Consider the following 22788-nt stretch of genomic DNA (forward strand, 5'->3'; position numbering starts at 1 on the left):
ACACACACACACAAATAAATAAGTATATAGAAATAACCAATCGATTATTCACATAGTAAAGTGCAGCTTTTCCAATTCTGTAGACCTTAGGCGGGAGGAGGAGGCTACACTCTCTCTACTCTACGCTCACCCAAACACACATGACAGTACAACTGATAGAAGGACTTAGTGTAATTCTGAGCTCTCTTTGTCCGACCAATCCAACTGCTTTGGATTTTCAGATTTGATCTAAACTTCCTTTATCTAGATAAAATCAAGAAGGGCAATTATTGTAAACAAAGTAGATCTGAAAACAAAAAAAGCATTACAACCTTTTAAGCTGAGACTGGGTGTTTTTCAGAATAGGTTGAAACATGAAAATCGTTGACTTGTTGTCAAACCAAATCAGAAAAGCTCTGATCTCATGATTTGCCTCACTGCTTCATTCTAATCAATGTTAGCAGCAGCATCTGTTAGACTTGCAGGGGTTCAGGAATAACTCCACAGAGACCAGCAGGGAGGCGAGCTGGCTAACAGAGAGGACCTGCGATGCTCGCATGGTCTGATGAGGCAATCAAAGAAGGGATTGACAAGGTTAACGTGGGTGTTGGAGTGCTTGTCTCCTCTCGGCACAGTGTATGCCAATACATGTGGATTATCTGAGAGATCATAGAGGGCAGTTTGCAAGGATTACAATGAATATGAGAGAGTACAGTTACTGTATTTTTTATTCAATTATGAGGCATCTCTGCCTCTGACTTTTAAACCATTGAAAATTCCTACATCCAAAACATAAATGAAGCTACTACATCCCAACTAACAGATCTAGTGCCCAGTTTTAATGCCAATTAAACTGCACCATGCCAGTTTAAGAAGATCAGAGTGAAAATCCTAGATCAAACTTGGTCCAATCTACTCTGTGTAGGAAAGACTTGAAATTAACTGTTTTGTCTCCTTGCTCTGATGTCCTGATTACTGGTTCTTTCACCAGTCATTTTTATTACTTTGGATTAGAAGTTTAAAGCATGACAAATACGCCACCTGATTGGTAGTGACCACCGGGAAAGGGAGGGAGTGTGGAACAGACTCATTTATCAAGGATTTTGTTACAGCTGGTGGAAAGGTGTACTCTGACTGGGGCTAAATGTCAGCAAAAAATGACATACTGATCAGATTAAGTGCCAATTAAACGTACTATGCCAATATAAGAAGATCACAGTAGAATCTGTCATTAAATGAGTCTAAGCTACCGGAGCTCCAAAAGTTTCTGGTACTCAAAGTGTTTATTACTAACCCATTCTCATGAACAGGTTCGTGTGATATCCTGCAAAATGAAGCCGACTGCCGGACGATCACCTCACAACTGGTGACACGACAGTTAAATTTGGCAGCCTCTACAATTAAGTTACCGTGAGCCTGGTACAGAACACTGAAGGAGGCGTTTGTTCCAGCAGCCGTTGCTAATAAGTTTAGCCGACAAAAGGTGACTGATAAACAAAATCAAACAAACAAAAGGTTGACAATAGTTAAGTTTAGGAACCAAAACGACTAGTTAAGATTAGAAACAAGATTGAGGTTAGGATTAAAAAACTGGTCCCTGAAGAAGAGCAACAATCCGTGTGACGTAGAAGCGACAGCGGCATCAACGGGTTAGCTGCCCTTTGGTGGCGTTCAGTGGCCGCTGTGTTGAATATAAATATATTATTGTATATAACTTATTTACATGTAAATAAGCCAGTTTGTAATTGGTTCCGGCAAAATTGGGAACTGGAGCAGGAGAATTAAACGTGCAGGTTTCCAGAGCGAGCTGAAGGGAGGAAACGAATCGCCGGCTTAGTGGGCGGGGCTTACCCAGTCTAATAAATACGTGGAATACAGGGCATTACTTTTCACAACAAAATGCACGAATGATTCATGAGAACAACTTGTCTAGTATGGCAATTTATTACTTAAACTTTAAGTCCTAAACGGGAACCTAGGAATTGAAGAAATCCCAACAGATCGCAGTGCTTGATGAAACCAAATTCTACAGACTGGATTGTCTGTACTTCAGAGATGATTCTGTGATGGCAAAGTTTTTTGGTTTGTTTGTTTGTTTGTTTGTTTTCTGAAATTAATCTAAAATGGCATAATTTCTGAAGTAGTTTGTTGCAGGTTTTAGAACAAAAATGCTGTTTAAAAATCATCATTCTTCCCTCCTACATCCGTGGAAAAGACAGTAATGGTTTTGTTCTTGAAGAAATTAACATTATAATCTCCATTTTCCTCTCTCCCACCCACACCTCCATCCACCTTCTCACTTCCTCCCTCCATCACATTTTCCCCAGACATCATTTATCCTTTCTCAGATGAATAGAACAAGAGAGAGAGTGAGCGGGGGCGCGGGTTGGTCCCTTTAGATCTCACCCAGATGTATCCTTTAATCCTGTAATTAGCTGCAATTAGAGTAATACAACCAAGAGAGATGAAGTGATCATATTTGCACACGGAATTAATTCATGTAATCATGCTATATGGTGAATAATGTTTCTTTCGGACACATTTCCACTTGCTCACGTGATTCGTTTCATGTAATTCTCCTTATTTCTCCTCACAATTCTCCATCCAATCTATGTCAAACCCCCCCCCCCAACACCACACCTCCCTTACATTGTCCTAGGTGTAATTCATCTGGTTTCCATCCTGAAAAGCTAGGGAAATAGAATGGGGGGGTGGGGAGAAAACACAAGAGACAACAGAGCAGGATAGGACATAACAAGAGCCCCCTTAGATGTTGCAGATGATGCCTTTAATCCTGTCAATAGCTGCAATTATAGTAATTATCTCTAATAGCGGTGCATTGTGTCGAGGCTCTGATATGTTTAACAGATGATGCCGCGTCGTGCCGCTTTGGCCGGGCAAAGAGGGCAGGGCGCTTAGGTTCACATTAATGAAAGGGACAAAAAACACTGCAAAATTGATGATGGTGCCAGGATGTTAATGAACTGCAGCAAGTGTTTTTCAAGCTCTCGGTCCAGGTCAAATGAAGATCTCAGAGATGGTCCTAAGCAGTCTTTTTAACTCACAGAAAGAGAGGGGCCTGGAGATGATGTCAGGATGTACAGAGCGTTTGGCTGATGTGAGGAATATGCCATCAGTAAAAGATGTGCTTGTTTTGGAAGACTAAATGCGGGCAGGTAAAATACGTTGCCACAGATATTCTCAATGGAGCTGAAAAATTGTAAAAGCACATTCAGGAAAGTAGTTTGTTTGAAGATATCATCCATTACCCAGAATTCTCCTGATTAATTGACTCACACCCGGCGCTGATGGATAGTCTGCCAGATGTCCAACCTTCCACCCTCTTTGTCTTGCCGTTCTCAAACTCCGTTTGATTCAGGAAACAACAACAAACTTCAAGCTAGCAGGATACATAACGAAAATGGCAAGTTTTGAAGAACATTTAAATTGTGTCACAGGGCAGGTCTGCTTGGTTCTTTTGGGGAATGATTGTAAAGATTTACAAAGAGTATGTTTAGGACATTTCCTCTCGAACTGGGATGTTTTGGGACTGATTGGTGGGGTTGCTGTGGATGTAGTACACATGGAGATGCACTGTTAGAGATAATGAGGGGTAACCATGTATCAGCTGATTTATTGCTTATGTTACTGTATTGTCTGGACAGTTAATTGTATGTGGCGTTTTCTTGTGCGAGGTGCAAATGTTACACCAAAACAAGTTCTTTCCCAAGAGGCAGCGTCGCTTCGTCCAAAGTTTGAAGGAGCCCAAGACGATTGGTTTAAAGAAATGCAAACAACAAGAGAGGTTTTTTTCTCCGATCCTGGAATGTATGTGTGATGTAGCCAGACCTCACTCCACAGCGTTGGGGAGTGAGGTCTGGCTATGTGAGACTACAGACGTGGTAATGTTGTTCACATAATTGTACAAAGAGAACAGCCATTCAAACGCATTCCAAATGACATCTGTGCCACCTCTTCTATGCAGACAGAGAAGCATCTCTCAGCTTTAAGGTGTTTGACAGACACAGCATGTGAAAAATCAATAATTGTAGGGATTTATCAAAGAAAAATGCCAAATATTTACTATTTCCTTGTTAAATGTGAGAATTTACCAGGTTTCTTTTTTTTTAAATCTTTTTAATATGAAAAACCTTCGGGTAACCATATCACAAGTGATTTTGTGACGCCATCTTGAGCTCTGGGATTTGTTCCTATTTTTTAAATCTTATAAATATTACAATTAACCAAAAGAAATACTAGAATAATCAACAAGTAGCATAATCATAGTCGCAGCCCTATTGTGAAGTCCAACATCCCCAAAAAATATGTTTGTGAAAGATGTTTGCGTTCCAAATCTTTAACAGAAGATTAGAAATAAAGAATATATATAGAAACAAAGTTTCTAGATTCTATTCTGATGCATTGAGATTGATAATAACTGATTGATCACTGAGTTTTAAGCATGGTTGTGACATCAGAAGACATAAAGAGCAGAGTTCAGATCGATGTTTCAGAACAAACACAAAACGGGCAACACAGAACTTCATAGTTAAGTTAAATGAGTTTCTTAGTCGTTCCTTCTCATTGCACTATGGGAAAGTGAAAAAAATCTCTGCGTCCTAAATAACCAAGGCTCACACACATTACCTCTGCATACACACAGACACACACACATACACACACACACTTTACCGATGGACTTATATCACCTTCTAGCTAAAGCATTTTACACACACTCCTGACTTCACACATTGCTATCTCACAAACACATTCAGAAACTTCAGAACACACTCCATCACTGACAACTTTAAGAACACATTCCTTTGCTTGGTACCTCACCCTCTTTCAATCAAAAAACACACACACACACACACTCTAATAGCTCTACCAGTGTGAGGTAGCTCCTTGATGCAGTGATAAGAGGCAGACAGGAGGCACAGAACGGGTCAATAATTCATTAGATAGAGGGCTCAACTCAACTTCAACCCGAATAAACTGTCTATAACCACACACACACACACACACACACACACACACACACACAGTCACAATCGTAATCTATCTCTCACTCTCAAACATTGTCTCAAGGACTGTCAAGGGATAAGTCTGTTTTCCACTTCTCTACATTTTCCAAGCCCTACTTTTGTTATTTCCTTCCACAAGAATTGAAACACACTTCTTCATTGGTGCTAATATAAAAACAAGATCCAATTTTAAAAACACCAGTTTTTGTACCTGTTTTTGCACATCGCTGGCAGGTTGTAATGCTAACAAATATGTGTTATATCCAGAAATAGATAAGATCACATAAAATTAGCACGTATTAGGAAGTGAGTGTGAATTATTACGGAATAAAAAGGTACAGAACTATTGTTGTTTTGTATCCATAGCATGATTGTGTTGTTACAATTTAGCAGTAAAAGCAGTAGCCTACGTACGTCAATCCTAAATTCTTTAAATTGGGACTAAAACGTGCTCCTCCAAACCAGCTACCATAAACCCTGTCCATGCTAATTGAACAACTGGACGTTGGGGTCAGGTGTTGTCTTATACGGCCCATGTCCCAGATGTGAAAGCCCCCTTACTGGACTACTGAATGTGATAGTATTCCATTTTATTTTGAATTTTAAATTGTTACCTGCCACCAGAATTTTGTGATTTCCTTGCCACAAATATGTAGACGTGTTTACCATAAATTGGTGCCCAAAAATGTATCAGAGGAATTGAAGTCTTTACCCACAAAATGTCCAGGGGGAGGACCCCCAGACCTGGGTTATGACTGTAGCACTACGATAGAGGCACTTTTTACCTACATATAGTAGAGTTGTGCCATCACAACCATACAGAAGAACTGATGGCTTGTTTTAAGGCACAGACTTTATATTTTTTGATACTTTGAAAGCATTTATTCTGCAACTCGACGAGCTTATAATAAAAAAGACATGGAAATCTCCCTTTTTACAGGATGGGACCTTTAAAAATTGAACAGGTGTACCAAATGAAATGCCACTCACTATATCTTAGTTCCACACTTTCACAGTTTGCTTTCCAGTATGTTTAAAACCAATGACCTGTACCTGAACCCTGGAAAGTTGCCACTGAGTGTGATTGTGAGAAGTCTTTGACTGACCTCGTACAGTGTGATGGCCCCGTTGGTCTCGTTTGGAGCTTTCCATTGCATGAAGATCTTCTCTTCATATGGCGTATTCTGCAGAGACTCCATTGGCACTGAGCCAGGCACTGCAGACAGAGAGCACACACAACATTGGAATACAATTCAACACAAAAGTCATGACACAGTCATGACACATGAACCCTAACCATAATCCTAACCATAACTTGGCATGACAAAACTGAATGACATTTAGTAAAAGAAGAGTTATGTCATAGACGTTCATGACTTGTTCATAATGTTGATGACACGTTCATGACAGTGTCATGTCACTCTTATGTAGATACCGTTGAGTAAAGTGTAACCGTATATTTAAGCTGTAGGTCTGTATTGAATGCAACTAAAGCCTTGGCAACAACTGCACTTATAATACTGCAATAAAGTTTGAATAAAATTACCATTTTGATGTGTGATAACAACAAAATAACAATTTCCCTTTGTAGTGTAAAGTAGACTTCCTGCCCAATCTAACTGTGGAAGCTGTGAAAAATCTAAACACAAACACCTTCATTAGTAACTTTACTAGAATCTTGGACTAAAAGTGTTAATGATTTGCTCCCATTACGATGCTCCATTTTAATAACAACATACAACAATGATTTAGAAATGCAATGAAACCAACCTCTGATGCAACCCTTATCTCCTTTCAACACATCAGGAAAGATATGTAGATTCTGCAATTCATAACTGTTTATATTTGATCTGTATTTTTCACAGGCTATTTGATGTATTTTGTACTTCTATCTTAATTTTTGTGTAATTGATGTGTAACTATTTTGTCTTGCACATTTTATGCCTTCTCTTGGCCAGGTCGTTGTTGCAAATGAGAGTATGTTCTCAATCGGCTGACCTGGTTAAATAAAGGTTAAACATATGGACATATCAGAGAAAGTGTGTACACAGTCATCATCCTCCAATCAAAAACATCCATTAACATATCACTTCTGATAAAAAAGGAGTGTGCTTGTGGACACAGAGGCAAAATATTGACTGGGGTTCAATATGAAAGGAGAGTGCCAAAGTAAATCTGACCATTGGAGGTTTTATCACTTAATTCTGTTACTTAATTTGGAAGAAAAACTGATCAGGGAACCTACTCATCAGAAATATTGAGTTCCTGAAAATCTAATTTTTGGATTTTCCCTATGAGACAGAATGAAACGCTTCTCAAGTTTCTGCTCATTCCAGAATTGGTTTTATCAAGAACGATGTTCTCAATAATTAAGTATGATAGGGTATTCCATAATATGTCTCCTATTCTGAAAGCCAAAGTCACTTTTAGATATATCAGGCTACTTTCTGGAGAAAGTTGAACAAAGATTTTAATCAAACAAAGACTGGTGGATATAAGAAATGTAGCTGGAAAAACAGATATTTAATGTGACACTTAATATAGCACTTCTATTTTTTCATGAACACACTTTTAGTTTAGCTGTTGCTGTGTTCATCAGTCATTTGATTACATGAACATGTTGTGGATAATTGTTGTGTGCTTGATGTCATTCCCTGATGAAGCAGCAAGATAATTATCACAGCCTCTGCTGGGTTCATAATCAGCTTTTTGAAGACCACGTCTTAGTTTAGCTGTGAGTTTTGACTTGCAGGTATTGCTGTAATATTGAGCCGCTCAGTTGTGATTTGTCGCACAGGAGACAGACGAGCTGTAATGATGTCATGTAGAGACAAATCTTGTAGAAGGTGAATAATGCAACAAATACTGAGACTAAAATGCATTCATGGTGATTTTCTTGGGCTGTGGGCACATTTCCTAACACACCGCTGGGAACCCTACCATCAAATCACACTCATTTCAATGGACTACCTCAAACAAAAAGTCTATTAGCTCCCAAAGTCAATTACTAATTCAATGTCAATGGACCAACTGTCTCCTATCAGGGGAATACTTTCACATGATTTCTAGGTGCTCTGATTTCCATTTCAGGGAGGCTCAGTGCACGTTGTAAGCACTTTCAACGGTGACCAACGGTGGCTCTTTAATCAAGCACATTCGACTGGGAATAAAACAATGACTTTGAGATTTAGCTTTAATGCAATGCTGTTTAAAATAGTACTATATAGTGGGGCGGCAGAGTTAACATAATTGTTCATTTTCTGATAAAGTACCAAAATTGGCAAATCTTTAGCGTAACATATTTTTCAAATTATATGTATATAATATTTGTGTCTCCCTCCAACACCCATTTGGTACCCTTCCTGTTCATGGCCTGTAATGCAGTCATATTAAGCTCTGAAACACAATCAGATCAGGTAGTGACTGAAGTAAGATGACAGAATTATAACTAAAAATATGTCAGGAGCATGGGATTAATTCAGATTTTTCAATCTCAAGATGGCCTTACTGTCACTGACAATGATTCGGTCCCTGTGGTGGGAGACTCCAATGCACCGATAGTCCACCTACAATCAACACTCAAAATGAGCAAAAGGCACGCCACGGTCTCACTCCCAACCCGTTACAAAGGGACTCAGGGGGCCTTTGGCATTAGTTACTGATGCAAAAAGTCTACTTTAACCATTTAAGAACTCCAAAGTAATCTGATATTTGATGATTTGGTGTCATTTTTCCACATGCAGTGTAAAACCACTTAGTTATAGTTAGAGAACGACCATTGGTTGGTTTAAAAAAATTTACATTTCAGTGACACTCTGGACAAAAACGGTCTACTGGGGGATTTGGCCGGTCCACCACACCATCGCTTCCGTTCAAACTCTTAATACTACGTCTTCTTACAGCGCCGCGTTCCATATAGTCGCTGAAGCTCGATTTATGCGTCAGTATCTGACACTAAGAGAAATGACCAAGTGTCAGGTTTTAACAACTCGGGAGTGAGAACGGGTTGGAAAGCACATTTTAAGACCACATTTTTGGATTCACTTTGATCCCATAAAATTGGGGAGGACTACAGAATTTGCTGTACAAAACGGCATAGTGTGTCTGTGTAACAACTGGAATTCAGCACTTTCCCCAAGGTCATGTTACATTTAAAGTCCAATGTGTTGGAGTTAAAAAAGTAAATCAAGTGTCACTGACCCAAAACCTATGAAAACAGATGTCCATGTTTGTAGATATCTACTGTTCAGCATCCTGAAGACTTTGCAAAACCACCGGCAGGCAAAGTAGAGGAAAGGTTAGTACCTGTCTGTAGGGTTATACTGAGCAGTCAGAGTGCTGCACATCTCTCCTGTCAGCTACACAGTGAGGTGCGCACAGGTTTATTATAGAGCATTGACTTATTATAGTAAAATCTACCTAGTAGCAACAGTGTGCATGTGTTTGTGTGTGATTTTAGGAGGAGACAAGCTTTCACACATTTTTATGAAGAGGTGTCTGACACCTTGTCAGGGAGTGAGGCTGTCAGACACCACGTTATGTTACACACAAAAACAGACCCGCAGACACAATCGCAAACACATGCACATAAAACACTAGAACCAAGAACACAATAGTGCTTACTGACATACAAGTGTGAATTGTTGTAAATGTTAGGGAGAAGGAGACAGACAGCGCCAGGAGGGACACCTGACTGCAATGTGTTAAAATGAATGTGTTTTTGTGTGTGCGTGTGTACATGTGTGTGCTTGGTGTGCCTCCTCACTTCTTATTTTTGTTCCTCACTTTTCTCCTACTCTGAATGATTATTCTGCTATTTTCTACCATGCCGTGATCTCCGACCTTTTTTGTATTTGCTATGGGCTGATCGTCACTTTGATGATGTAGAAAGTTAGGTTTATTCTGCGATCAATGTAAGTTATTGTGGATGAGATTGTCCACTAAATGCGGGCCATGTGACACAGAAACGAGTCTGACAGAGGCAGGAGGCTTTCAACGCTCTTTGTCTGATGTACATCAAGTGAGAAAAGCTTTTTCAAAAAAACATCCTGAACGTTCAGCCGTTTCACAGCCACAAATTGAACACAACAAAAAAAGATGGATGCGCCACGGCATTTCCGTTTACACTTGAGAACTGGGTGTCGTTTTCTATCTTTCTTCAAATCATCAAGGAGGTTTAGGACGGCCTCCGCTGTGGGGACCTCAAAACCCTCCTATTATCATTCAAGCAATGGAACTGTGACATGGCAAAGTTTCGGAGCATCACACTGAAGAAGGAGCAGTTCTTTTGGATGGCAGAGGCTTTAACTGGAATACTGCGTGGTTCCGTACAAATCACCGCCCTTTTGTTTTGCAAACCACAAGATTCCAGCCTCAAAACCCCCTTTAAAACTTAAAAATCATTTCTAAATAAGTCGTTGCTATTTCGTGACTTGACATATTTTGTGTCTGACAACATTCTCAGAGGGATCCATAACATCCAACAGTACTAAAACATACATATGTGCAACAATTTGCATGATATCCCATGAGATGGAACAATAAGATCTTTCATTAAAGATCTGAGTGAATTCTGCAGAGTCAACTGAAAGTTGTTTAGAGAGAGTCTTATATCCAAGTGGTCCACCCTTTCCTCCACCAATCAGAGGGGTTTGGCATTCACCCCTAACAACGTTTCTGTAGGGTTGGGATAACAACTCCTTTAGGCCGGCTACACACTGGCTTGTCGTGTGAGCGTGGCGTTTTTGTTGCGTGTCAGCTGCTTGGATTTCTCTATGTCCTACATACCAGAAACGTGTCTGACGCTGCCCTGCTGTTGCTAGGTGACGTACAGGGCTATCTTGGGCCGACAGATTCAAACCCATCCAAAAACGGGTAAACATAAATATATAGGCTACTGATTTGACTAAAGCAAGACAACGTTGGCAGTATTGACGGCAAAATCAGTTACAGAATATTTTGTTCTGTGTGACAGGTGCAATATTTGAAAATTGATTTTATACATTAATATATGCATGTATATATATATTACATTTCTATCTGCATTTATGTCAAAACCTAGAGACTTTCAAACATCAACATGTAATTTATTAATATGTATTTGTGTCAAAATGGCATATAAACATCTTTTCATATTCTATTTTGCCTGAAAACGCTCGAGTGTCAAATAAAAATAAATGTTGGTTCTATTTCAAGAATGCCCGTGTTCTAGGTGCTTTCTAGTCATATTTGGTACATTTTGGTTTTACATAATAATAATGACACTTGAAGAAGCTTGTCAACTGTCATAACATTAGTGTGTTTATTCATTACATACTTGAAATAAGGCCATTATGGAAAAACTTCCTTGGAAGAGTCAAGGGTCAACATCCCCACATGAAGTGGTAAGTCACAGGTATGGTGACACACACACACACACACACACACACAAACACAAACACACATACACACACAGTCACAGAGAAGTCTGACAGAGGAATATTTAGATTACTAATTCCAAGGTGTTGATTAAGGCCACAGCCTGTGGAGCTTATCAAATTACCCTAACAAAGAAACGCAATTAGACACTGTCATTTTTATTCAAAACCTTATCACTCACGATTGTGTGTTTGTGTGTGTGTGTGTGTGTGTGTGTGTGTGTGTGTGTGTGTCTACTTTCATCTTTATGATGCACAATGTCTACCTGGAGATTAGTGTCTGTGAATGCTTGTGTGAAAGCCTTCTAAGACAGTGTGCACCGTGACGTCTGCATGCTGCTTTCCAGCATGAACGTGACTGTGTGCATCACAATTGACTCACACAACATACATGTGCATCCACTATTGGTATGTAAGTGTATCACTCTCGCTGCTTATATGTGTGTGTTTTCCTGTGAACCCTGGGGACCGAGATGCATGAAAACAGGCTTCATTGAAAAGATAACGGCAGCTGTAACACATTAATCATAACTTAATTAACTTCTACCATCCTGCTGCATGGCAACACTCTCTTTCTTTCTCTCTGTCTTTCTCTCTCTTTCTCTCTCTCTCTTTCACCTACACCTATGTATCTGTCATTTTGTCCTAACCTCTCTCTCTCTCTCTCTTGCAATCCTCAGTTTAATTCAAATTGTCTTTGCTGTCATGAAATGGTCTCTGCCATTCCTCCCTGGCTTTCATTTCTCCGGCTTGGTCTATCAGCCCCTATCCGTGTTTTTTTATTCTAATAAGCAACAGACCTGGTTGTTTGTATGGAAATTTTGACTTTCATTCTTTGTAAGTGTTTAGAGATTTGTAGCAGCTATCTGCGAGCAAAATGCAAATTTCAAAGTGTTGCTTGTTAGTGATGTTGGGGATCACTGCACTGCATGTAATCAAGATAGAAGTGAATATCCAACAGCAGCAGTGTGGGAAAATACAAGCTTGTGCTAGTCCCTGTATGGATGAGAGTGCTCCTGGGTGAAGAGTCAAAACGTATTGGTTTACAACTAAAATGGATAATAAAAAGTTGCATTACTCCTAATGTTAAAACATTGATGTTTACATAGTGAGTGAATGATCTCATTGTTTACAGTAGGTATATTAATGTCTAGCAAAACACATTTTATGTTCCCATCCACTTTTCTGCCCCCTGACCCTAATGCTAGTCTCAAAATTGACATGATACCAGTAATAGTGTGTTTTAAAACAGTTTTAAACTAAAAATGCAAATATGTGATCTTAACAAATCTCCAACAAGTCCTCCAAACCAATAGAGCGATATAGGTTGTTTTTTTCCTACTCGCCAGTAGAGCGTTTTCCTTCCCAGTATCTAAACCAGAGAAAGTAACGGTTGTGGTTTTCTAAAGTTTGTCAGTATATTTGCAATTGTCTATGAATAAAAGACCCATCACTGACATTAATTCAGTGTCATCAATCGTTTTGTAAAAATGACATGTCTTTTCTTTGGGATAGACCAGCTCATTAAGTCTCATGTTCCCATTAGAAGATGGAGTAATCCATGCTACATCAATCTGTTCACAAAGCCAGTCAACATGTTGTTCAAGATTTCATCTCTGTAGAGGTTAATCCTCCCACGGAACAAATAAACATATCTTGATGAAAAGCCAGGAAAAACCAGCAGAGGCTGGGCTGGATTACGATTAAATTACACTTGGTGATATAAAGATTACATGGCAGATATGTATTAGTTGTTAGGATTTCGGACCAGAATTTATTTACCTTGTTTTTAAAGGAAAAAGGATGTTTGCTATCAACAGTGTGAGCAGGTGTTTTGTGAGAAAATAGTTATATTTTTCCCATACAACAGATGGTAAATGTGAGTGAATCGCCTTTTATTTAACATGTTACAAATCTTTCTTTTAACGTTAAAGTACCACAGTGTCATCTTTATAAGAGTAAGTAAGCAAGAATAAACATGGTGATGCTATAAAACAGGCTTGTAAAAGTCACACATGCACATTCTTTGGAAGGTTGGGATTAAAAGCTCTTCTGAAGCTGTTAACCTGAACCAGATTCCATGAGCAGTACAAACAAGGCTTGTTTCATGTTGCTGAATCTTTTTCATTTTTTTTTAATCAGACAAAACATGACATGTCCTTTATATGTTGAAATCATTCAACGATCCTTGATATACCAAATACACGGTTAAAATAATTAAAAGGACATACATAATAAGTTCCCTTTTACAACTGAATGCACGTTGATGAATTGCCTTTTTGTAAAGTGACAACTGATTGATTATGAAAAACAGAAAAATAACAAAAGCCGATGGCGCTGATTGTTGTTTCTCTTCCACTGTGATGGTAGCAAACACCCAGTCCTCTGAAGATAAAAAGATGATTCAATCGCAATGACTATTATTGGCCTTTGAGTGAGGAGACTCTCTTTAATGGGAATGGGGGGTATTTATAAGTATATAAACATGTCACAAACATGGCAGTTTTAGATCAGTATATTAATACTTAATATCTGCTGTTTGACTTTGAATAGTGTTTAACGACTGCAAGGACATCTGACCTGATAAAAACAACATGAATAGAGCCATTATTATGAGAAGTGGTAGCACTACAATGACTGCTTCTGTATTAGAGCATGAAGAGGTATAGGTCCTAAAACCCAAGGCTTTATAGTGGGGGTGCAGAGTTTCTGTCCCAGAGATGTCGAGGGGAAAACACATGACATTTACCCAGGCAACGGGTGTTGTGTCCATGGATGACTACTTAAGGGTATCAGTATTTTAATCAAAACCCTGATCCACAGGACAGTCACCTGTTGTTGGCTAAACTAACCCCAACGCGTTGCAACAACATATACAAAAAATAATTGTTACAATTATTACTATAATTTAAGAACAACACTGACCTTCCTTTTTTCATTACTTTACTGTAAGTAAAACCAATTTGTAATAGTTCCATTTTAGTGTTTCGTAGCATCATCAAATCTCTGGAACAGGGACGTGAAAGCCAGACAGGGAGTTAAGGGAGACACTGCAGGTAGACAGGGAACTGACAGATAACTGACAGATATCTCCATTACACCTCACCCACTTCATTACTAACATTGAGACAATATTTTTCTGTGATACAAGTTTCCGGATATTATATGTTAAAATGTACAATAAATGCATTATCTTATTAAATATTCACTTGTTTCCATAGAAAAATGTGAACACGGGATGAAGCCAGGTTCAAAATTCTTGTTTCATTTTGTTGACTTATTAGCGTCAAAGGTTTTAACAGAAGAGATTTGGGATATCTCTTTACATCACGCCATGAATCAGAAAATACTGTCAACAGCCATGGAAAAAATGTATTTTTGCCATGATTATAGGCCGAAAATGTTGTATGAATCTGGCTATAAATAATATATGGACAAACTCCAATGAAAAAAGCTTCATTATACACTTACATCAGTAAGTAAAGCTTAAAATCATAAGCTTTTGCAGCATACAATATTGAATTTGTTACATATACATGTTTTAGTAAGTTGGTAACTTATTTTAAGAAGTAGATAAAAATGAAAATAATGAAAAGTGTCTTAACTTATATATATATATATATATTGATTAGGAATAAACACTTTTGCCTTTTCTTAACAATAGAAAAGAATTGAGTTAGTACTACTTGTCATTTTATAAGCATCTTTTAAAAGCTGAGCATGACTTTTACGAAAAGAAGAAGAGCGGAGAGTTTGCAAGAAAAGTGTCTTGGTATCTTTCTTTGTTTCATTTGCAACATGCACTAACTGTATCATTATACATAATTAGTTTTTCACACAGTAACATTGAAGTTTTAGCTTGTCCTAAGCTAATTCAACAACTGTTGAGTTAGGATACTTTTAGCATACTTTGATTTTTTTTTTTTTATCCATGTCAAAGTCACGATCTCGCAAAACAAAGTTAAAATCTCGCAAATGTGTTTTTCCCAAGGTTATGTTTTTCTCTTGATATTTTTATTTTTTTCTCCATGTCACCTCGGGGTCTCTGTACAAAACGACCACAAAAGAAAGCTAGTAGGGCATTGTGTTGCCCTTAGCACACAGGTTGCTAAGCAAAAGAGTTGTATAACATCATTCTTAGAGGAAAAACATTGGGTGGCGTGTGTGCTGAAGAGCTTAGACAACTATTCTGACTTCCTCTAGCCAATATTTGATAAATAAGAGGCCTGACAGCAACCTGACAAATAGGTGTGTCATGGTTAGGTAAATACTGTAGGCTGGTGTGTACAGTGAGTGGACTTGACATTTGTCTCAGAGGTTGAGAGTTGTTTTGTGTGTGCATGTGCGTGCGTGTGTGTGTGTGCATGCGTGTGTGTGTGTGCATGCATGCATGTTTTCTGGCTGCAAATTGTCTTTTGTCATTATGAACGGATGGACGACTGGAGGTCAATGGAGAACGGAATAGAAAAACAAACATGAAGATGGATAAATATACACTAATACACAACAGACCCACACCACAAACGTATTTTAGGTAACTGGTCTCTTCAGTACTCAGCCTCAAAGGATTAAGCCTTTACATTTTTGCTGTTGCAACACAGTCTCAAACCCAGCTAGTTAATAAACAACAGTTGGTAAGGGGCCTTTGGCGTTAGTTACTGATGCAAAAAGTCTTCTTTAGTGTCTCAGTGAGACTCTAGGGGCCTTTCAACTAATTCCAATTTCATCCCATCATTTGACACTCATTTTTCAACTGAGCGATGGGACCTCTTAGCGTCACTTTTTATGCTCTGGTTTAGGATTGATTTGCTGAATTTTTTAGGTTTAGGAAAAGATGGTGGGTGGTGTTCTAAAATGTAGAAGAACGGGACACATCCTGTTCTCCTGGGTGAAAGTCCTGTGTTGTTTACCCATCCACCACCCCAACCAACCTCCTTATGTGGATTTTAGATCCTTTGTACTTCCCGCTACTGTTGGCTCTCCTAAAACTCCGTCATCTTACAACACCGCGGTCGAGCTGCTGCTATGCCTGGTGCGCTCCATACAGACACTAAAGGGTGGATTTTTGCTTCCTATCTGACGCTGAGAGCCACTGACCAAGCGTCAGAATGACGCGTTGGGATTGAGAACATGTTGGCTCTTCCATTTTTGTGTTCATGTGTGACTGCAGAGGTTCACACTGTTGATACTCTGACTAAGAAGATTTCTCACCTCCACCCGCGAGACGTTTGGGAGTAAAACTTCTCAATGATCTTCCCATCTCATGTAGCAATTTTAACTTTCTGACTTTTATATTTCTTTGGCCAGTTGAGCTTTTTAAACACACTGTAGTAAATAAGCATTTAAGCGGTGTGTAGCGGAACAGAGGCAATTGGTCTCTACAGTAAACCTGGAAAAACGTTTACTCTTAAGCACCATGGACAAGTTTCTACAATAAGGGATGTGACAAATTAACATGTGTGTGTGTGTGTGTGTGTGTGTGTGTGTGTGTGTGTGTGTGTGTGTGTGTGTGTGTGCGTGTGTGTGTGCGTGTGTGTGTGTGTTTTGTTGTAAATGTTGAATGGGCAGCTTCCAGTAGGTAAAACAATTTGTGATTGAAGGCTATGATTAAAACATGAGAAGCTCTCTTTCTAAGATTACTGTTATAATCTAGGGAAGATTACTCCTGTGTGTGAGAGAAAAGTAATTTTATATCTTAATTACAAATTATTAATTCATTTTGCCCTTTCACAGAGGTCAAAGTACATTTCGATTACTTCAGAAACATTAAATAGTAAGGGGAAAACCATGTGTGTGCGTGCATTTGTATATGTGTGCATGTGTGCGTATGTATGTGCGTGCGTAAGTATGCGTGTGTGTGCATGTGTGTGTGTGTATGCATGTGCCTGCGTGCGTATGTGTGTGAGTGCGTGCATGCATGCGTGAGTGTATGGGTGCATATGTACTGTATGCGCGTGTGTGCATGTCTTCGAATGTGAATGCGTATATGCGTAGCTGCTTCATTGGCAGGAGCTGCAAAGCCAAAGCTGTGAAGCCATTACCGTACAAACAGCAATTAGCCTGCATGTGAACAATTGCTGTTCCATTCCCTAATTACTGAATTACAACCAGGAGATTAACGATGGTTAAATACAAAACAATTAAGAACTAAACAATTAAGGCCTTTTTTCTTCCTTCCCCCAGAGCGATTGCTTCTCCCCAGTCATGATAAGTCTTTTTAACGGCTTCAGACAACTTTCGGCACGTGCGTGTCCAGCTAATAACAGTAGGAATTTCAGGCTGAGATGTGATGTTCCCCAGAAGCTAAATTCAGAGGATATTAGTTATGAGATCAGGAGAAGAACAGCGAGCCCTGAGGAAGATGGGAAAGAGATGAGAGATTTGGGATCATTAGAACAATATTTTTTTTATCCTGCTTATCAAGCATTGCTCTAATGGATTTGAGCTATTCCAGCTTATCGAAGGCATGTTGTTGGAAACAAAAAATACGAAGCATCAATGAATTATTAGTCGTAGTGGCTGGGGCAAAACACACTGTTCTGAATTAGAAGAACATGGAAGCCCTCTGGAAGGGAAAACAGCCGTTAAAAATGTTGTTTTGGAATAATTCCAACTCTTAGGGTACATTTATATTTGAGGCATTAATAAAGAATGCCAGTACATCCTGTGTAGTTTTTCCTGCTGAAGGGCACAGTGATAAGACGCGGCTGTTCATTGGTGCAGTGTTGAATGTTGGCAGGATCAAACCTGTGGTCCTAGGTTTATAGATGGAATGTGTCTCTAAATGCTATCCTGTTCTCTTATGGCAGTGTGGCTTAGTCCTTTGCTGTGCTGGAGCTCAGTTAAAGTTGCATTACTCAATTTCCTCAATACCAGAGGGTAGACAAATATCAAAACATAATACACATCAAACAGCATACCATTTGCTTTTAAAGGTTTTCTGGTATGTAAGGAAACAATGAATTATAGTGATGCCCAAGAACAAGATTATTATTAATTATTATTGTAGTCATCTTTCTGGCTAAAACACATGTGGCCCTAATCCTCTTCCGTATACATACATTTTTACAAATGGTGTTTTCTTTTTACTCACCATCCTCCTCTGTCTGTTTGACTATCTCCTCGCTTTCTTTGCTGCCCTCGGGGTTGGCCAGGACCAGCCGCAGTCTAACCGTGACAAAGGGCCTCAGCCCCCTCAGGGTGTAATGTGACGAGGTCTGGATCAACTCCTCTGCTGCAAACTCCTGCTGGTTAAAAACATACTGGTACTGCACCTGGAAAAACAGAGGGGCAGGGGGGGAGACATGACATTTATTCCACTGTGATTTGGTGATCAGGGTTTATCAATGCAGAGCTGTTCTACCTGTTCAAATCACTAATGATCTTGAAGCAGCGGTGTTGCTAAATTGCACGTAAAAAGGTTTGTCAAAACCCTTGTGAATAAAACAACTTACAACTTATAATAATATGATACTGGAGTTTAAAAGTTTAAAGATGTGACCATCCACCTTTATTAAAATAGAATAGAATACACTTCATTGTCCCCAAGGGGAAATTTGTCTTGGGCACAGTGCTACAATTTGTTGCTTCACCATACAAACTTGCAACAGAGAAACATTCTAAAATCAACATGAAATCAATATAAAATCAGCATAAGATCGACAAAAGACATCTTAGGACTTAAAGGAAGAACACATGATGGATAGATAATGCTACCTCTTAAAAAGTGACTTTGAGAATTAAAGTGCTTAGTGCTAAGATTTACCATTGGGGTTTAGCAGCTTTATAGGGGTTGGGCTAAATTATAACTATATAAGTTTATTTGTTTTACATCTTTGCACATGGAATCTTCAGGAAAGACAGAGTGTTGAGAGTCTGCAGTATTTGTTGCCACTTGTTTCCTGACTGCTTGCTCGTACAAGCTCTTAATGGGCTTGAACTCTTTCCTCACCATTATTATCATAAAATGCCACCAGTAGGCGATTTGAGGTGACTGGAGGGGACTACCATGCTGCAGTTGGCAAAATGACCAAAATGCATGCCCCTTGTTTACCTCAGGAGAAGAGGGGTGTTAAGTTGAACATATTAGTCTAGTCTGCCTGACTCATTGACCCTTTATCTGATTGAGGTTTGTGCAAGTTAGAATCTACGGCCCCGACCACAGCTCTGACATCTCAGCAGCCTAACTGTGTATTGATAAATACATGTCGTACTCGGTAGTGCTAAAGTAGCAGACAGATTTGTAATTGCAACTTTTTCCTCTAAGTCACGCCACCTGTCAGTTTTGTCTTGGATGTATACTATTTTTGAACTGGGTTTAAAAAAAATAAGGAACCAAAAGAGTGCTAGTTGCAGGTCTGCACCCACTGTACTGACTACTGGTTACAACACATAATCCTTTCCTAGTTACACAATGTTCAATGTTGTGAGTAAGGTTTTAAACTTTTATTGAACTTTTTAAAATAATGCACTTGCCAAAACTTGACCTTTTAATATAAAACAGGTAAACTGTGCCAACGATTCATACGCCTTTTATGTCCAAATAATGTAACTTGCACATCTGAGTTTGTAGTTACAGCACAAATTGTGGCCAGCAGTGCGTACCGTCAGATTGTAGCTGTGGCAGCGTGTCACAGCATACCCAAACGTCTCCCACTGTATAGTCAGCTGACGGGCTCTGACATCCACCACGTTGACATTTTGGGGCCCTTGGACTGGATCTGAAGGAAAAATGGACAGAAACAAAAGTCATTACTTTGGCCGAGGAGGATATTCAGCATGTTGGTACAAGAAAAGACTGCTGAGCCACAGTACCATCTCATCTGGCTATGCTCTTTGACAAGGGACCAAATTATCATCAGATTTCAAAGCTTAATCTTCTCAACTTTATATTAAAGGATAACATTTCTACCCTCTCAGCCATCCAGTTTTCTCAGAACTGTTCTTTGATTTTGGTTGAAAGTACTTCCTCAATGTAAGAACCAAACTAAGGCTTGATTTGATATGTATACAGCAATCTTTCACTATTTATCCAACCATTTTCTTAGCTGTACAAGTGTCAAGTTCCTCTCAATGCATTTTGGAGCAGGCCATATCCAGTAAAATGATATGCCGGGTTCATTGGTCCCGGCATGCTCTTCACAAAGTAGCACACAGAAATCGGAACTCTTAAATTAATCTTGATGATTGTTGAGAATAATTCCTCTAGCTTGTTTAAAGACAATATTTTGTAACCTACAATCATTTCATTCCCTTGTGTTTGAGATTGCCAGCTTCATCAGCCAGTTGAACAGAAACAAATTACATTTTCGTATATTTTATAGAAGCATAACTTGTAACATTCAGCAGAATCTGGTGGTGTATTAATTGAAACTCACTGTCAGTATTTTGGTTCATTGCCTTGCTTAAGGCGCTCTAATGGGACATGGAGGCTGTCCACAGGTTCCGGAGCTATCCATTACTAGCTCGAAAGTCTGTGTGACCAATAGGCCATACTATGTCATTACAGGAAAGCCTGTATTCACAAGCCAGAGATTACCACTGATCTGAAGACATTTAGAGTGGTTATTACTGCCTTCGCCATATGTCACTCACACACACACACACACACACACACACACAGCATTGTTCCGGCCATATGCTGGGCTCCCATCCCCAAGTTTGTGTACCACGGCTGACTGCACACTAACAAGCTTGTTCAATTCAATCTTCCTGTCTCCTTAATTAGTTTCCATCAGCTACCAATGGCAACCAAAACAGGTCACTGCATAATTACAGAAGCTATAGTAGCTGTACTTCTCCAACTGAAAAGGAAACTATACTCATAATAGGCCAGGGCGGCTGTGGCTCAGTGGTAGAGCGGTTGCCTGCCAATTGGAAGGTTGGTGGTTCGATCCCCACCCCTGCAGTCATTGTCGAAGTGTCCTTGGGCAAGACACTGAACCCCGAGTTGCCCCCGGTGCTGCGCATCGGAGTGTGAATGTGTGTGAATGTTTATCTGATGAGCAGGTGGCACCTTGTACGGCAGCCCCGGCCACAGTGTATGAATGTGTGTGAATGGTGAATGTTCCCTGTAGATGTAAAAGCGCTTTGAGCAGTTGTTAAGACTGGAAAAGCGCTATATAAATACAGCACATTTACATAATGTGTGTGATCGTCAAAATCTGGCGAGGTTTTGGCAATGAAATAAAAACTTGTTAATTATGTCTGATGATTGTTGGAAGAACAACCTAGCGAATGAATTAGTGACATTTGAGAAGATTCTGTTGTTCTCAAGAACTCAGATCCTCAGGCAGGATTTTCCCCTCAAAGTTTTTGAACTCATTAAACCTTTACAGTCAAACTCTGAAGATACATAACCTTATTTCTTGGTTATTTTAGTTGTTTGAAGAGAAATGGCCCTGCTGAAGAGTCCTTGATCAATTTATTCCAGCTAGTGGATTGACCTTTTGACTTTTTTAGTAAAGCTTTGTCACATGAATGCTTTTTGTGTAACATTTAAACTACGGTAAAAGTTTTGCTTCTCAAATATTAAAATGGCCATTAAATGGCATTGATTTATATATTTAAATGAGGTAAAATGTGTGCACCAGAAATTTTTAGCATAATTTTCATAATTTTCTCTCTAAATTGTCAAAAATCAATTTAGTAATCCTTAAAAGTCCCTATTAAGCTTTCTTGGGAAAAACGTAGTTATCATTGTTAATTTAATAATTTCAATTTGAAAAAAGCTAAACTAATTGATGCCTCCTAAAGGGAAATAATCAACCTCATAGAGTTAAAAGGAAACTTAACCCTTGCTTTAACCCCACAACAATCTTTATGAAAGCAGTATAATGTACTATAAGATTTAAGCTGCTTACTGTAAATGTAAGATCAGCCTAATGAGGCAAGATGAGACCGCGGCACCATGGATAAGCCATCTTAGAGGCCATCTGAGACAGAAGACAAGTGTTTCGGTAGCCAGTGTGAGAGATCTATGTGTTTGAGAGTTTGGGTGCAGACTTTAAGCTCCCTGTGGTGCTTGATGGTTTAAAGAGTCTGTGTTTGTACTTAGGGGTCCAAAGCTTATAAAGTAGTCTATCCTTACTGGATAAGACTGGAGCAGACTGACATTTGGCAGCCAGGAGAGCTGCTGTAGAGGGCTAATATAACTAACGTATGACCCAATCCTCAGGTCAGCTCAGCAGGCAATATGCTTTCACAGAGCCCATATACTATCCCCAGAAAATAGGACTTAACTACAGCTGACTGAGACTGGTGCAGATGGGCCGATGGACTCAGCTTGCTGTCATTCCGTTTTATTAAAGAAAGCTGTGCATGTCTACAAACTACGCATTCTGAAAAACAATTCTTAAGACATCCAATTA

General features: G+C 39.2%; 1 protein-coding gene and 1 long non-coding RNA gene across 14 annotated transcripts in view; one reads left to right on the top strand and one right to left on the bottom strand.

Moving 5' to 3' along the window:
• The window catches only part of LOC117943560, a 15474-nt gene extending 11868 nt beyond the window's left edge, over positions 1 to 3606 (top strand). Inside the window, exon 3 of the long non-coding RNA XR_004656377.1 lies at positions 3581 to 3606. This is a non-coding gene — a long non-coding RNA (uncharacterized LOC117943560). The remainder of the gene's footprint in view (positions 1 to 3580) is intronic.
• The window catches only part of ptprt (protein tyrosine phosphatase receptor type T), a 329101-nt gene that overhangs the window by 164645 nt on the left and 141668 nt on the right, over positions 1 to 22788 (bottom strand). For all 13 annotated transcript variants that reach the window (XM_034869764.1, XM_034869761.1, XM_034869760.1 and 10 more), the window contains 3 exons: positions 20024 to 20139; positions 18513 to 18693; positions 6110 to 6219 (listed from right to left, as the gene is read on the bottom strand). In XM_034869764.1, the coding sequence (XP_034725655.1) occupies positions 6110 to 6219; positions 18513 to 18693; positions 20024 to 20139 (407 nt within the window). The remainder of the gene's footprint in view (positions 1 to 6109; positions 6220 to 18512; positions 18694 to 20023; positions 20140 to 22788) is intronic.

The sequence above is a fragment of the Etheostoma cragini genome, chromosome 4 (genome assembly GCF_013103735.1).
Source record: "Etheostoma cragini isolate CJK2018 chromosome 4, CSU_Ecrag_1.0, whole genome shotgun sequence".
NCBI classification, from domain to species: domain Eukaryota; kingdom Metazoa; phylum Chordata; class Actinopteri; order Perciformes; family Percidae; genus Etheostoma; species Etheostoma cragini.